Here is a 21329-nt window from a genome sequence, read left to right as displayed (position 1 = left end):
AAATACATTAGGTGTTCATGATGTAATTCCTGTTTTTAATATAACACCAACTTTTATTTTGGTTACATAAAGCAATCGTAGTACTTCTGCCATTACCGTCATTAGGATGGTCCGGGTTTTTAATTTCCTTTTCACCTTTTAATGTTTTGGTAATTTGCATTTCCCTTTCCAGTTCAAGGTGGCATCCGCCTTCTCTCCGAATTCAAATTGACATTTTCCCTTCTCCCATTTCATGCTAGCACTGTCGTCCCTAGGTTATTCCTAGCTTTCCATAGGCTCACTTCTCCCTGCCATTTCAACTTGCAACAGTGTATTTGAAAAGTCCACTTAGCCCGAGTCTCTCAGATCCAACTTCCACTTTTCCAACTCCTTATTCCGTGAATCAACAAAAGTCCAGTCCATTCTGTTCCCTTCCTTTTGAACAGAATCAGACCCATACCGACATTCTGCTGCCACACACAACCTCTGCATTGTTTCTCTCTGACTGTGTCTCACAAAGCAGTTGCCCCTTTACTGTATCAAGGTGTGAAAACTATCATTTGATTTTTTAAAGGTTTTAGTTTTTGTCCCGTGACGACTAGGTCAAATGGACCTGTCTCTGGACAGAGGTTTAGTATAGCCACTGTCCCCCTGTCCAGAATATTCTGTTTCACCTTGAGTTAAAGGAGACATTTTAAAACATAACTCTTGTAAAGTCCCACATTTGTAACAAATCCTATACATGGGGTTATGGGATAGGGCTTGGGTGGGATTGTTGTCGGTGCAGGCTCAATGGGCTGAATGGCCTCCTCCTGCAATGTAGGGGTTCTACGATTCTAAAAATTGCAGTCAGTTGTTTTTGGAATGTGGAGCGATTTTTGGAGCATCTTCCATTCACACTCTGCTTTGGGATTGGGTCTGGATCTTCAGGAGCTCCTGTGTGCTTCACCCAATCAGTAGTTTTTTTCACCACCACTATCAAAGCAAAATCAAAACCAGCTTTAAACAGTTTTCCAATGAGGTTTTTTTTCAAACCCATAAACAGTCCACTGTGGTCATTTCCAGTTTCTTAAAATTGCTTAATTACCTTTCCTTATAAAAACGCTGTATTTTCCAGGAACAGCAGCAACCGGAGTCCTCACAGTAACCCTTTCAGAGACAGTTTTCTTTTTAAAACACCAATTCTTCCATAATGTTCTGAACCATTGAAGATGAACCATTTTCTGTGATTGAAGTGTTCTGATAGCCATTCATTTCTTGTTAAAAAAACAATTATGTCCAAGCAGACAGAAAATGAAACGCTTACTGTCTTGCAAAGACAATTGTGTGGTCCAATCCTACTACCTCTTGTAGGTAGAGAGGATCCGGTCAACTAAAGGAAAATGCAATGTTGAAGGAATGCTGGAATCATATTCAGCAGGATAACAGGTCCCTCAAACTGTAGCATTTATTATAGGTGGCATGCTGGTTAGCACTGCTGCCTCACAGCGCCAGCGACCCGGGTTCTATTCTGGCCTCAGGTGACTGTGTGGAGTTTGCACATTCTCACCATGTCTGCGTGGGTTTCCTCCGGGTGCTCCGGTTTCCTCCCACAGTCCAAAGATGTGCAGGTTGGGTTGATTGGCCATGCTAAATTGACCCTAGTTAGGGGATTAACTGGATAAATATGTGGGATTATGGGAATAGGGCCCAGGTGGGATTGTGGTTGGTGCAGACCTAATGGGCCAAATGGCCTCCTTCTGCACTGTAGGGATTGTATTCTATGATTATAGCCAATATCTCCAGCTAGCAGGTTAGAACTAATGTGTCTTGACAACTGAAGAAAAACCTGAATTGAGCAGCAGTTCCTATGAATATTTCTGCTTCACCTTAATGTTTGAAGGGTTGTGACTATATCCAAATAAATTGAATGTTTTAATCTAATCCCATTGCAGTTGATTTTAAAATTTTCTTGCAGTATTTGTGGATGAACCAGAAAGAAAATATTCATTTGTGTGTGAAAATAAAGATGAATGTGAGGAGTGGATTGAAGCCTTGACAAAAGCCAGGTATGTCAGCATAATTAACTTTTTATTTACCATTATCATTTTATGTACTCAGTGATGTAATTATAGTACTGGGCTTTTATCTCTTTTTATAGAGGCCTTCATTAAAATAACCCACAGCTCTTAAACAAAAGAAGCTCCACGTAATCTTTGACCGCACGATGGTACAGTGGTTAGTACTGCTGCCTCACAGCACCAGGGACCCAGGTTCAATTCCAGTCTTGGGTAACTTTGTGCAGAGTTTACACGTTCTCCCTGTGTCTACGTGGCTTTCCTCCCACGCTCCAAAGATGTGCGTGGTTAGGTTGATTGGAAATGCTAAATTGCCCCATAGTGTCAGGGTAAATATGTGGGTTTACGGGGCTAGAGCATGGGTAAGATTGTTGATGCAGGCTCGATCGGCTGAATGGTCTCCTTCTGCACTGTAGGGAATCTATGTATGGGGCAGCTAACCAATTTTCAAGTTAATGGCGATTAAAGCAAATACTGCGGACGCTGGGATCTGAAACAAAAACAGAAAATGCTGTAAAATCTCAGCAGGGCTGAGAGCATCTGTGGAGAGAGCTGTGACGAAGGGTCATCCAGACTCCAAACGTTGACTCTATTCTCTCTCCACACATGCTGTCAGAGCTGACAGCTGTGGGTCGGGTGCTTCTCCTGCATAGTGTGGAACTGAACCATGTGGAAGGCAAGAAACGTGATCTCAGTTAGCTAACCCCAGCAGGAGTTCCAATCGGGGCCGGGAGCAAGGAGACAAAGTAAAGTCAGCCATTCTGAATACCGTTGATTCAAGAAACAAAAACTTGGGTGGTTGGAAGATTCTTTTTAAAACTTGTGTTTATATATTTCAATAGCAACATTTAAGAAACCATAATGTATCATGCAGAATTATGGTTAACTCAACTGCAGTGATTTAGCAAGCAGTTCTATGTTTTGACAATGAAAGCAATAGTTTAGGAATAAAACACGCTAGCAGTTGATTCCCGTTTGAATGTCAATTTTTAACTTTTGTAGACTTTAATTTCTGTTGTATTTTGCAGCTATGAATACATGCGGGAAAGTTTAATTTTTTACAGACACGAAATTAAGAAAATAACTGGAAAAGTGAGTTCATTTTTCAAAATATGATTTATTATTCAAAATCTGAAGTCACAGTGCTGAAAACTATTGTCTAAGATATCTAAAGAGGGGAGATTTTAAATTCTGCTCCTTCGCCTGTTAGGTGAAAAAAGGCATTTGATAAGGTGCTTTCCAAAATGTTATTGAAAAAGATAAAGACTCATGGAGTTGAGTTAAGAAATTAGCATGGATGGAGGATTGTGTTATGGACAGGAAGGGGGGATTAATTTAAATAGCATTAATTTCTCCCCTCACCACCTGCCTGAAAGCAGAAAAGTAATAGAGTTTTACAGCACAGAATGAGGCCCTTCGGCCCAACAGTCTGTGAAGGCCACCAAGAACCTATTTATTTCATTTGTGTCTCTTCAGAGTTATGGGGTGCAAGTTTCTTCGGAACTGCCAGATGCCTTTTGTTCAGGGGGTCACAGATCAACATATCTTTAGCCATTTTAAAAAGTCTTTGTCTGTTTTTAAAAATTTTAATAGCCATTAGGATATCTTATTTTATAAAATTATAGGTGTGGTCTTAGTCCACTCACAATTGGTCATCAGACAAGATGATGCAGTGGTTAGCACTGCTGTCTCACAGCGCCAAGAACCCAGGTTCAGTTTCTACCTCGGGTAACTTGGCACGTTCTCCTCGTGTCTGCGTGGGTTTCCTCCAGGTGCCCCAATTTTTCTTCCACAGTCCAAAGATGTGTGGGTTAGGTTGACTGGCTATGCTAAATTGCCCCTTAGTTTCATGGTAACACGGGATTGTCAATGCAGGCTTGATGGGCCAAATGGCCTCTTTCTGCACTGTAGGGATTAGAAATTCTATGATTCTTCAATGATGAACAGGGCATTTTCATGTTGGTAGGCTGTGACTAATGGAGTGCCAAAAAGATCAATGCTGAGCATTCAGCCATTTACAATCTGTCATTGACTTAGACGAAGAGAGAGAGAATTGTGAATCTAAATTTGCTGATGATGCAGTTTTTTTTATTAGTGTCACAAGTAGGCTTATATTAGCACTGCAATGGAGTTACTATGAAAATTCCCTAGTCATCACACTCTGGTGCCTGTTCGGGTACACTGAGGGAGAACTTCGCATGGCCAATGCACTGAACCAGCATGTCTTTCAGACTGTGGGAGGAAACCAGAGCACCCGGAGGAAACCCACGCAGACACATGGAGAATGTGCAGACTCCGCACAGACAGTGACCCAAGCTGGGAATCGAGCCAGGGTCCATGACGCTGTGAGGCAGCAGTGCTAACCATTAGAATGCAAGTTGTGAGGAGGACGCGGGCTGCAAAGAAATATAGACGGGTGAAGTGAGTGGGCAGCAAGGTTGCAGATGGAGTATAATGTGAAGTGTGAGATTATTCGCTGTGGTAATAAGAATAGAAAAGTTTACATTAAAGGTGTGAAATTTAGTTCTTGATAAGAAGGACTTGGGCGTAATTGTACAAAGATGGCTTGTAGGTACAGTGAATAATGAGGGCAAATAGAACGTTTGCCTTTTACAAGGGGATTGGATTATAAGAATGAGTTTTTTTTTCTACGATTGGGCAAAGCTTTGAAGCTATGCCTGCAGACTCCGTGTAGCTTTGGTCTCAAATAGGAAGACTATACCTGCATTGCAGTAGCATGGTGAAGGTTCATTAGATTGATCCTTGGGATGAGATGGTTCTCCTATGACAGGAAGCTGAGTAAATTGGGTGTCTACTCTCTGGAGTTTCGATGAATGAGAGATGATCTCAATGAAACATCCAAAATTATGAAGGGGTTACTTCCCCTCGTTGGGGAATCTACAAGTTGGGGGGTGCAGTCTTAGGATAGGGGCTGATCATTTAGGACTTAGATGAGGAGAAATTCATTCTTTCAAAGGCTTGTGAATTTTTGAAATTCTCTGCCCCAGAAAGTTGTGGATTCTCTACTCCGAGTATTATTTCAAGATGAGACAAACGAATTACTGATATCTCAGATGCGAGGGATATTGTGAGTGGCAGGAAAGTGGGGTTGAGGTAGAAGGTGAAGGATTCGAATGTTTCCTCATGCACTGATTTTCCATAGACCTTGTACAATCCCAATTCCACCAAGCCTAGGTAACAATTCTGACTCTTAAATTTTTTGCTGGCCTGTCATGTATAAATTCAACAAACCTGGAGGTATGGAAATGTGTACAAGATTTATCCATCCGTGAGGCAATATTGCTAAGTTAGAACAGCAAAATCCCTCTGCAGCTTGAAAATTTGAAGTTTGTCGCACAAACTCATGGTGTCTACGTCAGCTGTTTAACTCGTATCTTTTTCCCATACTTGTAAACCTTACATCCTCTTCCCCCACCACCTCCTTCAGTGTGCTGGAGCCACATAGCCACTCTTCCAGCCTCATCCTCCTATTTAATGTATCTGTAGCCTCTTCCTATCCCTAACAGTCATTCCTAACATGCCCTGATTCCTGTGCATGATTTGGCAACTTTAAGAAGTGGAGAACTATAAATGTTTCCACGTTGCTTTAGCAACTCTCTCTCTGCAATTATCTCCCAAAACAACATGTATGATTAATGGTCTCACTTTATCCCTGCTTCTAAATACTTGAGTATTTCTTTATCCATGTCTTTGCATTTTCCTTTATGCTTTCTTTACAGCTCTTGAGTTTGTAGAAAAAAAGTAAATATTTATATCCTGTCAGTCACATTGGAAATGTATTGTCTCATCCTCATAGTAAAATATTTAGCAGTGCAAAAAATTCCAGCAAATACTTGGATAAAGATCTCCCATCATGTAAAATTGTTGGTACAACACAGACTAGGTGCCAGTTTGAATCCATCCTCCTCGACGATTTAACTGATCTCAGCCTGGTCATGGTAGAGATATCAAGGAACAAAGAAAATTACAGCACAGGAACAGGCCCTTCAGCCCTCCAAACCTGCACTGACCATGCTGCCTGACTGAACTAAAACCCCCTACCCTTCCCAGGACCATATCCCCCTCTCCCCATCCTATTCATGTATTTGTCAAGATGCCCCTGCAGTGGATCTTAATGCTTCTGGGCAAGGGAGGCTAAAAAATCAGTCAGCTTCTCCAATATCAGTTATAATCCAGTGATCCCCTGTTGGGAAATCAGCATGTGTAGATTTGAGAACCAGGTCAGACTTTGCTGTGATTTTCCCTTTGACAGCCAGAAGGCTGTGCCAATGATTGACATGTAAATGAAGAATGACCATTTGGGTAAGGGATCAGAGACTCCTGGGTGCCTATACCTCAGTATAAAAGTCAGGAGGACATTATACATAAATAAGCACAGTTTTAATTTGGTATGTTTACTGCACTATGTCAAAAGCATTCAGCAATAAAAAGTTTTTTAGAAAAGAATGTAGTGAAACATCCTGCAACTTTTCTTTTTCCATCTCCAACACCCTCACCACCTTGAGAATTCCTTGCAAGTGTGATTTCTGAAAAGTTAAAATAATGCAATGTCGCACCTCAATGATTGTTCTTCCATATTAAGTAATACTTTTCCTTGTACTGTCTGCAGGATCCATTGGAGCAGTATGGAATTTCAGAAGAAACTAGATTTCAAACCAGATCCCAGAGGCTGTAGGTAAAAGGTGTGCAATGTTTTCTGACAACTACAGCTATTTCTATGATCGGCTTTCCTGGACTTTGACATTTCTGTAGTTTTTAAAAACGATAAAGTTACAATCCTCATAGTAAAATATTTAGCAGTGCAGAAAATTCCAGCAAATACTTGGATAAAGATCACCCGTCGTGTGAAATTGTTGGTACAACACACACTAGGTTCCAGTTTGAATCCATCCTCCTCGACGATTTAACTGATCTCGGTCTGGTCAAGGTAGGGACATCAAAGAACAAAGAAAATTATAGCACAGGAACAGGCCCTTCGTCCCTCCAAGCCTGCACCGACCATGCTGCCTGACTGAACTAAAAATCTCCTACCCTTCCTAGGACCATATCCCTCTATTCCCATCCTATTCATGTATTTGTCAAGACACCCTTAAAAGTCAACTGTCGTATCTGAAGTGGATCACTGCTAAATAAAGGTGACAAGAAGTGGAGAACTATAAATGTTCCACGTTGCTTTAGCAAGGTCTCTCTCTCTCTCTGTGTTTTACCCTTGCAATTATTTCACCAAGCTCCTCAGACTTAGCAGATTCTCTGCCTCAAATTAAGCAGTTGTTTGAGAAAGAAAGCCTAACTCTTAGTCCTTCCATAGAAGAGGTAATCAACAAGGTAAATCCCTTGGCCCAAACTACATTCCAACAGAGATTTGGAAGTGTAATAGGACAGAGCTTGTTACCAAACATACAGCTGTCTATAAGAGTATCTGTGATCAGGAAAAGAATTACACAGGACTTCAAGGATGCCAACACAGTCAACATCTGAAAGCAGAAAGCATCCCAAAATGTATGCCTGAACTACTGAGGATTAAGTCTCCCCTCAATTTCAGGAAAGATCTTACAAGGATCCCATCAACCTATCTGCCTTATAGATGTCTTCTGGAATGTGTGGTTTTGGGGATATAATGTTTGCAGTAAGACTACAAGTACAGAAAGCAACATCAGGATCTATACGTGCTGTTCAGAGATCTTAACCAAAACTTTCGATGATAAGAGTCAACCCAGTCTATAGCATTTGCTCTCCAAACTGCAATGTTCAAAGAAGTTTGTCAAAATTCAGTGTGTACTGCATGATGGGATGGTTGGACATGTTTGTGTCCAAGGCGAGATGTGCAATGCCTTTGCGGTAACCAGTAATGTGAAGCAAAGGTGCATTGTGGCTCTTTAATTCTTTGATCTCTTTATTGCAATGCTTAAGGAAGCTACCAGGGACACCAGCATTAGCTTCAGTTCGGAGAAGCTCTTCAATCTCTCCAGGTTGGGTGCCTCCACCAACATCGGAGGTGATAATCCAAGAGGTTCTGTGCCCAAGCTGTCCATAAGGAAGACAATCTGAATATAGCAGACAATTTCTGGAGTGTTGCCAAAAACCTTGGTCTGCAAGACGGATTATAGCTGCAATTTTCCAGCTGTTCACTCCCTGCTGCCGCTGCATGCAAGGGTGGAGAATTTGGCACTCAGCCAAATCTCCGTTCACCGCAGCAGGGCCGGAGCAACCGGCTGGCGTGTAAGACTGGAAGATTCCGGTCTGTTTCAGCCAGCACCAGCCACACATGTTGATGACACCAGACTCTGTCGCGCAGTCTGTCTCGTAATGTGTGCTGTATGGATGCCACAATTGATGAAGATAACAGTGCATTGCCAGATCTTGATTAGCACAATTCTGTCTGGAAGCAGCATGGCATTAAGCTGAAAACTAAAATTAAACTCGAGCAGACCATCCCGCTGTATAGCGCAGAACCCCAGTGCCATGAAGCTCTGAAACTCTTCCACCAGTGCCACTGGACTTCCAACATGAGAATTTGAGGGCAGGACACAATCACAAACAACAAGGTCCTTTATCCTGCTGGACTCAACATCATTGAGACTACCCTCCAGAGAATTCAACTTAAACGTGCAGATAACTACAGGATCCTGGGCAGATCTTCCATGAAGAATGGTCTTGGGGCAAAAAAACATCAAGGTAATCAAACGACTGTAGTACAAACTTCTGTGTTACAGATCACCTCTCTTGGGAAAACAAGCCGATCAGCTCATATGGAGGCAAGCACTGAAATTTGGTTCCGGGCTTTGAGGACCATCTACACCAAACTCTCAACTTCCAACATTCTAAAGTCAGAGGTGACGCAGCTGCAGAAGTTTCAAGTATTGTAATCAACATGAACTGCCATTTTTGAGGATGTTCATGGCAATCCTGCATTGGACTTATCTGTCACGAGAGGATCTACAGAATATGAAGTCAATTTCTACTCCAAGTAGTCTGAAGCAGTCTCTCTGAAACAGTCAATAGTGTGGTCAGTTGTGTATTCCATTCTGGTCATCAACACGCAAAAGAAACATCCAGGAACTAGAGCTCATTCTATTGTCGGAGGTCTGAGTAATGACGACTGACGGGTGAAGGGCACAACCGTTTATATTCCAGTGTAAACTCAAAGGACTTCTGATAGTTGAACCTAGATCATTGACCAAGGGTATAAGTTACAAATTGGTTTTGAAATAAAAACGAATTTGAAACAGTTGAGTACTTCATGCAGAAGGTCTTAGATATCCAGAATGCCCTCTCTGGTAGAACAGAAGATGTGGAGATGCCGGCGTTGGACTGGGGTAAACACAGTAACAGTTTTAACAACACCAGGTTAAAGTCCAACAGGTTTATTTGGTAGCAAATACCGTTAGCTTTCGGGGCGCTGCTCCTTCGTCAGATGGAGTGGAAATCTGCTCTCAAACAGGGCACAGAGACACAAAATCAAGTTACAGAATACTGATTAGAATGCACAAGTCTGGCTGGAAACAATTGTAAGAGTTTTAACAACACCAGGTTAAAGTCCAACAGGTTTATTTGGTAACAAATACCATTAGCTTTCGGAGCGCTGCTAATTTGAGAAAGCTAATGGTATTTGCTACCAAATAAACCTGTTGGACTTTAACCTGGTGTTGTTAAAACTCTTACTGTGTTCACCCCAGTCCAACGCCGGCATCTCCACATCATGGAAACAATTGCACGGTGTGATGGGGTAACCTGGCTTTGTAAGGATGGGTGAAGCATGCGGACAGAATGTCAGCCCTGACACCCCCGCCCCCCCTCTCTCTTTGTAATTGAGTTGTAAAACTTTGCATTCTGAAAAAGAATCATAAACATCAACTTCTTTTCTCTCTTTGCAGGTTCTGATGGACTTTCTTGCTCCTCCGGCACTTTCTTTTTTAATTTCAGGTTTTAAACATTTGTAGTTTTTTAGTATGAATGAACTGTGGTATTTTTATTCATAGGGGTGTAAGTGGATGAAATACAGCTTTTATAAAATGGTTTGAATTAGATCCTATTTATGTTTCTGTAGCAGTTTGAGAAAAAGTGGCGATGCTTGTAAGTAAATGCTTTTGCTGGGTTTCTCTGATTAAATTGCACAGCGAGGCCAATGGACCTACTGTGAACAACCCATTTCTGTTCGGAATAAAGCATCAAAAGATTTCATTTTATGTTGATCTAGTTCTACAATAGAAGGATAATTACAGATTTGATGCTTAATTGTAATGATGGTGTATGTACTTAAATACTACATACACAGTAATTCTACCAGGAAGATGGGACCTCCTTGGTAGCTGAGAACCATGGCTGTAGATATTTTAAACTTGCATGTATATTAGATTTGTGACCTTGGAACCTCAACTGTACATTTGTGCTCTGTACTGCCATAATGTAGAAGCTTTGAAATGAAACTCCATTGAAATTGAACTCCAACATTGTGAAAATAAAACAAAGCTTTTATTTTTATGCATGGACATCTGTCTGGGGAAAAAAGTGCAACAAGGTATTGAAAACTGGACTCTCCACCAGAAATAAAATGCAGAAACATGTCCCCAAAATCATTTTTTGGTAAATAAAGCTTTGAAGAATATTAAATCAACCAAGTGTATAAGCCGGAGCACTCGACCCATGGCTGAAGGCAGATTGGAAACTGGGGTAAGTGCTTTGAATATCCCCCCCCCACCCCCGCCCCCCCACACACTTTTACCCAACAACTGTAGGTACAGATAAAATACAAGACAAAACAGCCAGCCCTACCAGCATAAGAATTACCCTTTGGACTCTTAATCAAACATAATCACTCCTGCCCATTTGGTCTCCTGTTCCATTTGGTCTTTTACATTCACTTTTCCTAGGCTTTTTGGTTTAGTGTCACAAGTAGGTGTACATTAACACTGCGATGAAGTTACTGTGAAAATCCCCTAGGTGCCACACCCTGGCACCTGTTATACTGAGGGAGAATTTAGCATAGCCAATGCACCTAACCAGTGCATCTTTTGGACTGTGGAAGGAAACCAGAGCACCTGAGGAAACCCACACAGACATGGGGAGAATGAGCAGATTCCTCAGTGCCCCAAGCTGAGTATCAAACCTGGGTCCCTGACTCTGTGCGGTAGCAGTGCTAATCATGCTCCAGTTCTGATGAAAGATAGTTAATCTGGAATATTAACTATTTTACTCTTCATGGATGCTTCTTGATTTGAGCATATCTACCACTTGTAATATTTTGTTTAGCAAGACTGCCTATTTTCATAACATTGCTCATCTGCTGCTGAGGCCTTTGTGCCTTTTATTACTAGACTTGACCCAGGAAAAACTGCCTTTTGGGAATTGGAAATTGTCCTTCCAATTCAATTCTAGAAAGTGAATGTTAAGCCTGTAGTTAGTCAGGCCACACAACAATCATTTCAATTTTCCCTGTAATTTTACAGCATTATTTAGTCAGAGCAGAGCACAAGCTAAAATGCAAATTTGACCTCTGGTACATTAAACTCAGCAGTTAGCAATCTGTTTATAGATACTGACACGGACTAATGGGGAGATGGTTATCTCCAGTTCTTGCACATTTTTACATTTGACTAGGGTAATTACAGAACTCCTACAATAGCTTCAGTTGCACCTATTTCAGGGACAGTGTCTTCCAGGGGTCACTTTTCTTAGAAGCTAATCTCATAAAATGCTGTGTATAAATCCTTTATCTGCTATGAAACGTGATTGGTGTTGTCACCCTCGGAACTGGCACTTCGTGGTAATTTAATTGTGAAACTTCTGCAGCACACCCTTGACCTTCCTCTGAGAATGTTGAAAGTTGAGTGTCTCAGATAATCCACTATTGTCCAAACTCCCATCTTCTATCCTCTAAATGTGAGGTCATCCCACACTCCGACACTTATCCTAACGTGCAGCAAATCTCACTCACCCATTACCTTTTCACTTACTGACCTATGCTGGGTACTGGTTAAGGAATGCTTATTTTGGAATTCACGTCCTGGTTTTCAAAGTACCCAAGGCTTTGCCCCCTCCCGCTTTGTAATCTCTGTCAGCCCTGCCAAACAGGACCAGATTTGAATTGCTCCCCTATCCCACCCCCTTATGGCACTCTGTCCCAGCTTTTAGTCATATGGCCTCATGTCACCTCGGTTTAGTTTAACGAATCATCTTGATGTTTTGTTGAATAACAACCTGTCCCCTCCATATAGGGCTAAACCAACTTTCCACATGTTGGGGTAGAGTACTTTGGTTAAAATAAAGCATTTTATGACATACAGCACAAAAAGACAACATTAAAAAGGCAATTACTAAGTTTTGCATTCAATAACCTAATTTTGATACAGTACACCATTAATTTTAACTACTTCCAGTACAAAGTAACAAGTTTTTAAAATTCAGAAATTAATTAAAGGGAGAAGGGGGAGATGTGTATCTGCTTTTGTCATCATTCTGTACTGAAAATCTCAATCCAAATCTAACAGGAAATTCCTCAGTGGTTTCTTTTACCAAATCCCATTGTGGGGCAAGGAGTCCATAATGGCATTGTTGCAAACGATTGAACATGTTTTCATCTGATGTAACCACCTATTTTTACCTGCTGTTCCTATATTCTTGGCTGTCTGTCTCAATGTTAATTTAAACTTTTCTGTTTAAAATTCTCATAGATCTATGTACTTTGAGCATTTCTTACATTGACTGAATTAAGGAATTTGTTTTCAGCAACTATGGAAATTTGACTATCCAAACATTAAAACATTAAGGGTTTGACATCAAATTTAACCTATCTCCTTAAACCTTAGATTGTCATATTTGAAAGGGACTTTGCGAGCCAGCCTTGGCTAACACTGCTTCACATTTTCTTGACTTGAATGTGTGACACCTGCCAGGCAAGTTTGGTATTGCTCCTGAGTATCAGGTCATGATCTACAAGAATTACCCATCTTTCTGAACTTCTGCTTATTGCGTTTTATGCCTCCGAGACAATACACTCCAAGTTAAAATGTCTTTTAAAATGTTGTGCTTCCAGCTGCCTGCCTACAGTTTAGTTTCTCTTCCTCAGTCACTAGACCCAGGTTTAACAATCAGTGATGGTGCGTCTGACTGCTCACACACCAAACAATTGAGCACTATATTGCTTTCACTTAATGCATTTGAAAACTTGTCTCAAACATTAATTCTTTGATCAAAAAACCAGTCAAAATAAAGATTCTCTGGGGTAATTAATCTAAGGTGTCGACATTTGATTCATTAACAATCAAAGTCCATGAAACAATTTTAAGTGTTGAAAAACAAAAATCTGTATGATTGTCAGGTAGTTTGATGGTGCATGAAAACTAGGTGGGAACTGACAATACCAGGTAGTTATCCCATCATTTACAAAGACATTATGACAGTGAAATCCTGTTTGTGTTTCAATGTTGAAAGAATCTGTTCAAGTTCAAAAAGTAGTCTAAAATAAGAATCTTTTGAGTGGTCAGCATTGAAATCAGTAGCACCATTGCACAGTGGAATGCAAGTGTCATTTCAAAATATTACTGGATCAGTATCAGTCTCATCACTTGTACTGTGCAGTATTGCTTCTGTGAATCATACTTATCACTATCTTTACAGTGCAGGATGTCATTTGTCCCTTTAAGTACTGAGGGAACTCTATTTAGTCCCACTTATTCCTGTAACCTTACACATTCTTTTTCAGATAGCAATCCAATACCTCGATCTTGCTGCTCTCTCAAGTAGGAACAGTTTCACACTATTTACCCCAGTGATGGGCAACCTGGGCTAGAGAATAGGCCGCGTAGGTGGCCCTTCCTCTCAATGGGCTGCAAGATTGAAATCAGGCTTGTTCACTAACCATGACCCATGAATAAGACCAAATACATTTATACAGGCCAAATATTTAATAAGTTACAGAAAATGCTTAATAATTTATACATTAATGGAACTATCAACTTCAAATAGTTAAAATATATATCTATTTACACTTTGACTGAGAGCTGTGTGCTCCCTCCTCATCCAATGTTGTGAGCAATCCGCATGCACTCCTTTCACTTGCCCTTGCTTTATGTGCATCTCATTTCAGTCACACCAGTCAGAGAAAATACATACACGGACAGAAATTAGCAAATGTGGCAACCCTGTGCATGGGCAATGGTCAAGAAAGTGTTTCGTAGGCCACACCAGATGGCCTGCATGTGGACCCCGAGCCACAGGTTGCCCACCACTGATTTACGCTGTTCATAGAAACTAGGAGGAGGCGGCCATTCAAGTCTGCTCCGCCATTCGTTTTGATCACGGCTGATCATCAAATTCAATATTCCGATCCCCCTTCCTCCCCTATCCCTTGAACCCCAAAAATAGAAACATACCCCTCAGGACCTAGAATACCTCTATCAAGTCTCCTCAGCTGCCTTTTCTATCTCATACCTACAGTACTTCATCCCTGGAATCATTCTTGTGAATCTATTCTCTCCAGTGCCTTCAGAACATCCCTCCTCAAATAGTGTCCAGAAATGGACGCAATACTCAATTACTACCAATAAAGCCTAAGATACTATATGCTTTATTAACTGCTCTCTTAACATGCTCCATCATCTGCAATGAATTTGTTCCTGCACCTCCCTTTGGAGTTTGTCCCTTTATTTTATACTGTCCATATTCTTCCTGCCAAAATAAATCACCTCATAGTTATTGCATTGAACTCCATCTCCCCAATCCACCAACATGTCCTTTTGAAGTTCAACATTACCCTCATCACAGTTGACAATGTTTCCAATCTTCGGATCATCTGCAACTTGCCCTGAACGCTACAGTCTAGGTCATTATTATACATCAGGAAGTGCAAGGGTCCCAACACAGCCCTGGAAAACTCCATTACAAACCTTCCTCCAAACAAAATAAAACATTTTATCACTAGTTTCCTGTCACTCAGCATATTATCCAATGCTTACTTTCCTTTTATTCCACGAGCTAGAAGTTTGCTCACAAGTCTGTTATATTCATAGAAAATAGGAGACCATTCAGCCCCTCAAACCTGCTCCATTTTTCAATATGATCATTGCTGATCCTCTGTCTCAATGCCATATTCCCACTCTCCCCATAAGTGTGTAAAAATCTATCTCCTTGTTAAATATATTCAATGAAAAGAGGAGAATTCCACAGGTCCAATACATAATGTAGAGATTTCTCATGTGTCTAAATGGTCTACTCCATATCCCCAGCCAGGGGAAACATCATCTCTGCATCCAGTCTGTTCAGCCCTTTCAGAATGTTATACGTTTCAATTAGATCTCCCTCACACTTCTAAACCCAAGTGAATATAAGCCTAGTCGACCCAATCTCTCCTCATATGACAATCCTACCATCTCAGGAATAAATCTGGTGAAACTTCTCTGCACTCTTCCAATGGCAAGTATAATGTTCCAGGTGTTGACTCACCAAGGTTCTGTACAGTTGCATCAAGACATCAGGTACTCAAGTTGTCTTGTAATGAAGACCAGCACACTATTTGCCTTCTTAACTGCTTGCTTTATTGCTTTCAGTGACTGCTGTCCCTCTGTATATCATCACATCCCAATCTATCACCATTTAACTAATACTCTGCCATCCTGTTTCTTTTACCAAAATGGATAATTTCACACTCATCCACATCAACTTGTCTACATCACATTGAAGCCTCTTAACATTCTCCTCACCACTCTCATTCCCACCTGGTTTTGGGTCATCAGCAAACTTGGAAATATTACATCTGGTTCCCTCATCTGAAACATATATATTGTGAATAGCCAGGGACCAAGCACTGATTCCTGTGGTACGCCACTAGTCACCACCTGTACTGTAAGAAATTGCCTTTTGAAAATCCTTATACACCACATCAACAGCGTTATCCTCAACCTTCTTTGTTACCTCCTCAAAAAATATTCAAGCAGGTTAAACGTGATTTTCCATTAATGAATCTATGCTGGCTTCCCGTAATTACCCTACACTTGTTTTAAGCGACGATTGAACTGTAGTCCTGAATTATAGTTTCCAGAAGTTTCCCTACCAGAACAACAAAGAACAGTACAGCACAGGAAACAGGCCCTTTGGCCCTCCAAGCCTGTGCCGCTCCTTGGTCCAACTAGACCAATCGTTTGTATCCCTCCATTCCCAGGCTGCTCATGTGACTATCCAGGTAAGTCTTAAACGATGTCAGCGTGCCTGCCTCCACCACCCTACTTGGCAGTACATTCCAGGCCCCCACCACCCTGTGTGTAAAAAACATCCCTCTAATATCTGAGTTATACTTCGCCCCTCTCACCTTGAGCCCGTGACCCCTCGTGAACGTCACTTCTGATCTGGGAAAAAGCTTCCCACCGTTCACCCTATCTATCCTCTTCATAATCTTGTACACCTCTTATTAGATCTCCCCTCATTCTCCGTCTTTCCAGGGAGAACAACCCCAGTTTACCCAATCTCTCCTCATAGCTAAGACCCTCCATACCAGGCAACATCCTGGTAAACCTTCTCTGCACTCTCTAACGCCTCCACGTCCTTCTGGTAGTGCGGCAACCAGAACTGGACGCAGTACTCCAAATGTGGCCTAACCAGCGTTCTATACAGCTGCATCATCAGACTCCAGCTTTTATACTCTATACCCCGTCCTATAAAGGCAAGCATACCATATGTCTTCTTCACCACCTTCTCCACCTGTGTTGCCACCTTCACAGGTGGAGAAGGTGGTGAAGAAGGCATATGGTATGCTTGCCTTCACTGAAGTCAAATGAGCTGTAGTCTGTATTGTAAATAAATCTTTTCCATAGTTAAGCTTGTACTAAATGATTGATTTGTCTTCTGTTACTCTTGGTGGAAAAAGTGCATTTCCTGCATACTACCCCAGTAAACACTGTTGTTTAAGAGTAAATTAATTGCTAAAACATAAGAACATAAGAAATAGGAGCAGGAGTAGGCCATCTAGCCCCTCGAGCCTGCCCCGCCATTCAATAAGATCATGGCTGATCTGACGTGGATCAGTACCACTTACCCGCCTGATCCCCATAACCCTTAATTCCCTTACCGATCAGGAATCCATCCATCCGCGCTTTAAACATATTCAGCGAGGTAGCCTCCACCACCTCAGTGGGCAGAGAATTCCAGAGATTCACCACCCTCTGGGAGAAGAAGTTCCTCCTCAACTCTGTCTTAAACCGACCCCCCTTTATTTTGAGGCTGTGTCCTCTAGTTTTAACTTCCTTACTAAGTGGAAAGAATCTCTCCGCCTCCACCCTATCCAGCCCCCGCATTATCTTATAAGTCTCCATAAGATCCCCCCTCATCCTTCTAAACTCCAACGAGTACAAACCCAATCTCCTCAGCCTCTCCTCATAATCCAAACCCCTCATCTCCGGTATCAACCTGGTGAACCTTCTCTGCACTCCCTCCAATGCCAATATATCCTTCCTCATATAAGGGGACCAATACTGCACACAGTATTCCAGCTGCGGCCTCACCAATGCCCTGTACAGGTGCATCAAGACATCTCTGCTTTTATATTCTATCCCCTTCGCAATATAGGCCAACATCCCATTTGCCTTCTTGATCACCTGTTGTACCTGCAGACTGGGCTTTTGCGTCTCATGCACAAGGACCCCCAGGTCCCTTTGCACGGTAGCATGTTTTAATTTGTTTCCATTGAGATAGTAATCCCATTTGTTATTATTTCCTCCAAAGTGTATAACCTCGTATTTCTCAACGTTATACTCCATTTGCCATATCCTCGCCCACTCACTCAGCCTGTCCAAATCTCTCTGCAGATCTTCTCCGTCCTCCACACGATTCACTTTTCCACTTATCTTTGTGTCGTCTGCAAACTTCGTTACCCTACACTCCGTCCCCTCCTCCAGATCATCTTTATAAATGGTAAATAGTTGCGGCCCGAGTACCGATCCCTGCGGCACGCCACTAGTTACCTTCCTCCAACCGGAAAAACACCCATTTATTCCGACTCTTTGCTTCCTGTCGGATAGCCAGTCCCCAATCCACTTTAACACACTACCCCCAACTCCGTGTGCCCTAATCTTCTTCAGCAGCCTTTTATGGGGCACCTTATCAAACGCCTTTTGGAAATCCAAAAACACCGCATCCACCGGTTCTCCTCCATCAACCGCCCTAGTCACATCTTCATAAAAATCCAACATGTTCGTCAAGCACGACTTTCCCCTCATGAATCCATGCTGCGTCTGATTGATCGAACCATTTCTATCCAGATGCCCTGCTATCTCCTCTTTAATAATGGATTCCAGCATTTTCCCTACTACAGACGTTAAGCTGACCGGCCTATAGTTACCCGCCTTTTGTCTCCTTCCTTTTTTAAACAGCGGCGTAACATTAGCCGTTTTCCAATCAACCGGCACTACCCCAGAATGCAACGAGTTTTGATAAATAATCACTAACGCATCCACTATTACCTCTGACATTTCTTTCAATACCCTGGGATGCGTTCCATCCGGACCCGGGGACTTGTCCACCTTCAGTCCCATTAGTCTACCCAGCACTGCCTCTCTGGTAACATTAATTGTATTAAGTATTTCTCCTGCTGCCAACCCTCTATCGTTAATATTTGGCAAACTATTTGTGTCCTCCACCGTGAAGACCGACACAAAAAACTTATTTAAAGACTCAGCCATATCCTCATTTCCCACTATTAACTCCCCCCTCTCGTCCTCCAAGGGTCCAACATTCACTCTAGCCACTCTATTCCTTTTTATATATTTATAAAAACTTTTACTATCCTTTTTTATATTAATTGCTAGCCTAGCTTCATAGTCTATCCTTCCTTTCTTTATCGCTTTCTTAGTCTCTCTTTGTTGTTTCTTAAATTTTTCCCAATCACTTGTTTCTCCACTATTTTTGGCCACTCTGTACGCAGCTGTTTTTATTTTAATACTCTCCTTTATTTCCTTCGTTATCCACGGCTGGTTCTCCCTTTTCTTACAATCCTTGTTTTTTGCTGGAATATATTTTTGCTGAGAACTGAAAAGGATCTCCTTAAAAATCCTCCACTGTTCCTCAGCTATCCTACCTGCCAGCCTGCTCTCCCAGTCTACCTTAGCCAATTCATCCCTCATCCTATCATATTTCCCTCTGTTCAAACAGAGGACACTGGTTTGGGACCAAACTTTCTCCTCTTCCATCTGAATCAGAAATTCGACCATATTGTGGTCACTAGACCCAAGAGGGTCCTTCACAATAAGATCCTTAATTCTACCTACCTCGTTACACAATACCAGATCCAACATAGCTCGTTCCCTCGTCGGTTCTGTAACATGCTGTTCAAGGAAACTATCCCGACAGCATTCTAAGAACTCTTCCTCCATTCCACCCTTACCGACTTGAGTCTGCCAGTCAATGTGCATGTTGAAGTCCCCCATGATTATTGCCGTTCCGCTTTTACACGCATCCCTTATCTGCTTGTTTATAGCCCTCCCGACCTCAACATTATTATTTGGGGGCCTATATACCACACCTACTAGTGTCTTTCTCCCTCTACTATTCCTCATCTCTACCCATAATGATTCCACGTTTTGTTCCTCAGAGCCTATGTCATCCCTCAGTACTACCCTGATATTATCTCTTATTAATAGCGCGACCCCACCACCTTTTCCTTCCTGTCTATTCTTCCTAAACGCCTGATACCCCTGGATATTCATCTCCCAGTCCTGGTCACCTTTCAGCCACGTTTCTGTAATGGCCACTAGATCGTACCCACTTGTGCTGATTTGCACCATCAACTCATTTACCTTGTTCCGAATGCTTCGTGCATTCAGGCAAAGTGTCCTTATTCCAGCTTTTATCTGGACCCGCTTTGATGAATCGCGAACACCCTCTCCCTCTACTCCCTTATCTAAATTACCGCCTTCATTCACTTGCACCCTCTCCTCTACCATTAATTTTGTAATTCCCCTTACCCCTGCATCCTTCCCCCCATCAATTAGTTCCTTGATCCTAGTCAACTCTTCTAGCTCCCCTCCCCCCAACCTATCTAGTTTAAATTCTCCCCAGTAGCCTTAGCCAACCGACCGGCCAGGATATTGGTCCCCGTGTGATTCAAGTTCCACCCGTTTTTTGTATACAGATCACCCCTGCCCCTAAAGAGGTCCCAATGGTCCAGGAACCTGAATCCCTGCCCCCTGCACCAGTCCCTCAGCCACACATTCATCTTCCACCTCACTCCATTCCTGCCCTCACCTTCCCGTGGCACAGGCAGTAATCCTGAGATTACTACCTTTGCTTTCCTCTTTCTCAGCTGTCTCCCTAATTCCCTGTACTCCCTTTTCATGACCCCTTCTCCCTTCCTACCCACATCAGCGGTACCAATATGTACCGCTACCTCAGGCTCCTCTCCCTCCCACCTCAGGATTTCCGGGACGCGACTAGCGACATCCTGGATCCTGGCCCCAGGGAGGCAGACCACCATGCGAGAATCCCGCCTACCTCCGCAGAAACGCCTGTCTGTCCCCTTCACCATCGAGTCCCCGATTAATACCGCCTTCCTCCTCTTTTCCTTAGCCCTCTGAGTTACAGGGCTGGACTCCACTGCGGAGACACGGCCACTGCTGCTTCCCCCAGGCGGGCTGTCCCCCCCAGCAGTACTCAAGCAGGAGTACTTGTTGTGCAGGGGCAAATCCACCGGGGTGCTCTCAACCACCCTAGCCTTACCCTTCCTGGCCGCCACCCACTTGGCCTCCTCCCGTGGCCCTGGTGTGACCACCTGATGATAGCTCTTGTCTATCACCTCCTCATTCTCCCTCATCAGCCTAAGATCCTCGAGCTGCAGTTCCAGCTCCCTAACACGGTCCCTCAGGAACCGCAGCTCGACACACCCCTCACAGATGTGGATGTCCGGGAGGTCAGATGCCTCCAGGACCTCCCACATCCTACACTGGGAACAACACACTGGTTTCACACTCATACTGGACACTTTATGTCAAGTAAGACAGTGAAAAGTTAATAAGAATGTAAGGAAACAAAAACTCACCCCTGCTCGTCCAAACCCTGACAGCTCACTCAACTTCCCACTCACTCTGCTGCCTGCTACGATGCCGCCCGCTGTATACTTTGGTGCACTTTTAAACCCTCCAAAAACTTCCCCAGGCCTCTCCTGGCCCTACTTCTTGTTTTGAAAAAAACGTCCGATTTTAAACCCAAAATTAACTGAAAAAATAAATAATTAATTAAAGTCAGAAAACCCACTCTCTTACCCTCAGCCTGCTCCTGGGAACAATGAAACTG

General features: G+C 42.6%; 1 protein-coding gene across 2 annotated transcripts in view; it reads left to right on the top strand.

Annotated features, from left to right (window-relative positions):
* plekhj1 (pleckstrin homology domain containing, family J member 1) overlaps window positions 1–21329 on the top strand; it is a 423983-nt gene that overhangs the window by 20276 nt on the left and 382378 nt on the right. Inside the window, exons 4-7 of one of the 2 annotated variants that reach the window (XM_078198363.1) lie at window positions 1937–2027; window positions 3065–3128; window positions 6667–6739; window positions 9932–9965. In XM_078198363.1, coding sequence (XP_078054489.1) covers window positions 1937–2027; window positions 3065–3128; window positions 6667–6732 — 221 coding nt within the window. In that variant the 3' untranslated portion in view covers window positions 6733–6739; window positions 9932–9965. Of the gene's footprint in view, window positions 1–1936; window positions 2028–3064; window positions 3129–6666; window positions 6740–9931; window positions 10539–21329 lie in introns of those variants that run through there. The other variant, XM_078198361.1, reaches the window with a different exon arrangement.

This window comes from Mustelus asterias, chromosome 26 (genome assembly GCF_964213995.1).
Source record: "Mustelus asterias chromosome 26, sMusAst1.hap1.1, whole genome shotgun sequence".
Taxonomy (NCBI): domain Eukaryota; kingdom Metazoa; phylum Chordata; class Chondrichthyes; order Carcharhiniformes; family Triakidae; genus Mustelus; species Mustelus asterias.
Note: the sequence above shows the minus strand (reverse complement) of the source record. Positions and strands in the feature narration are given on the sequence as shown.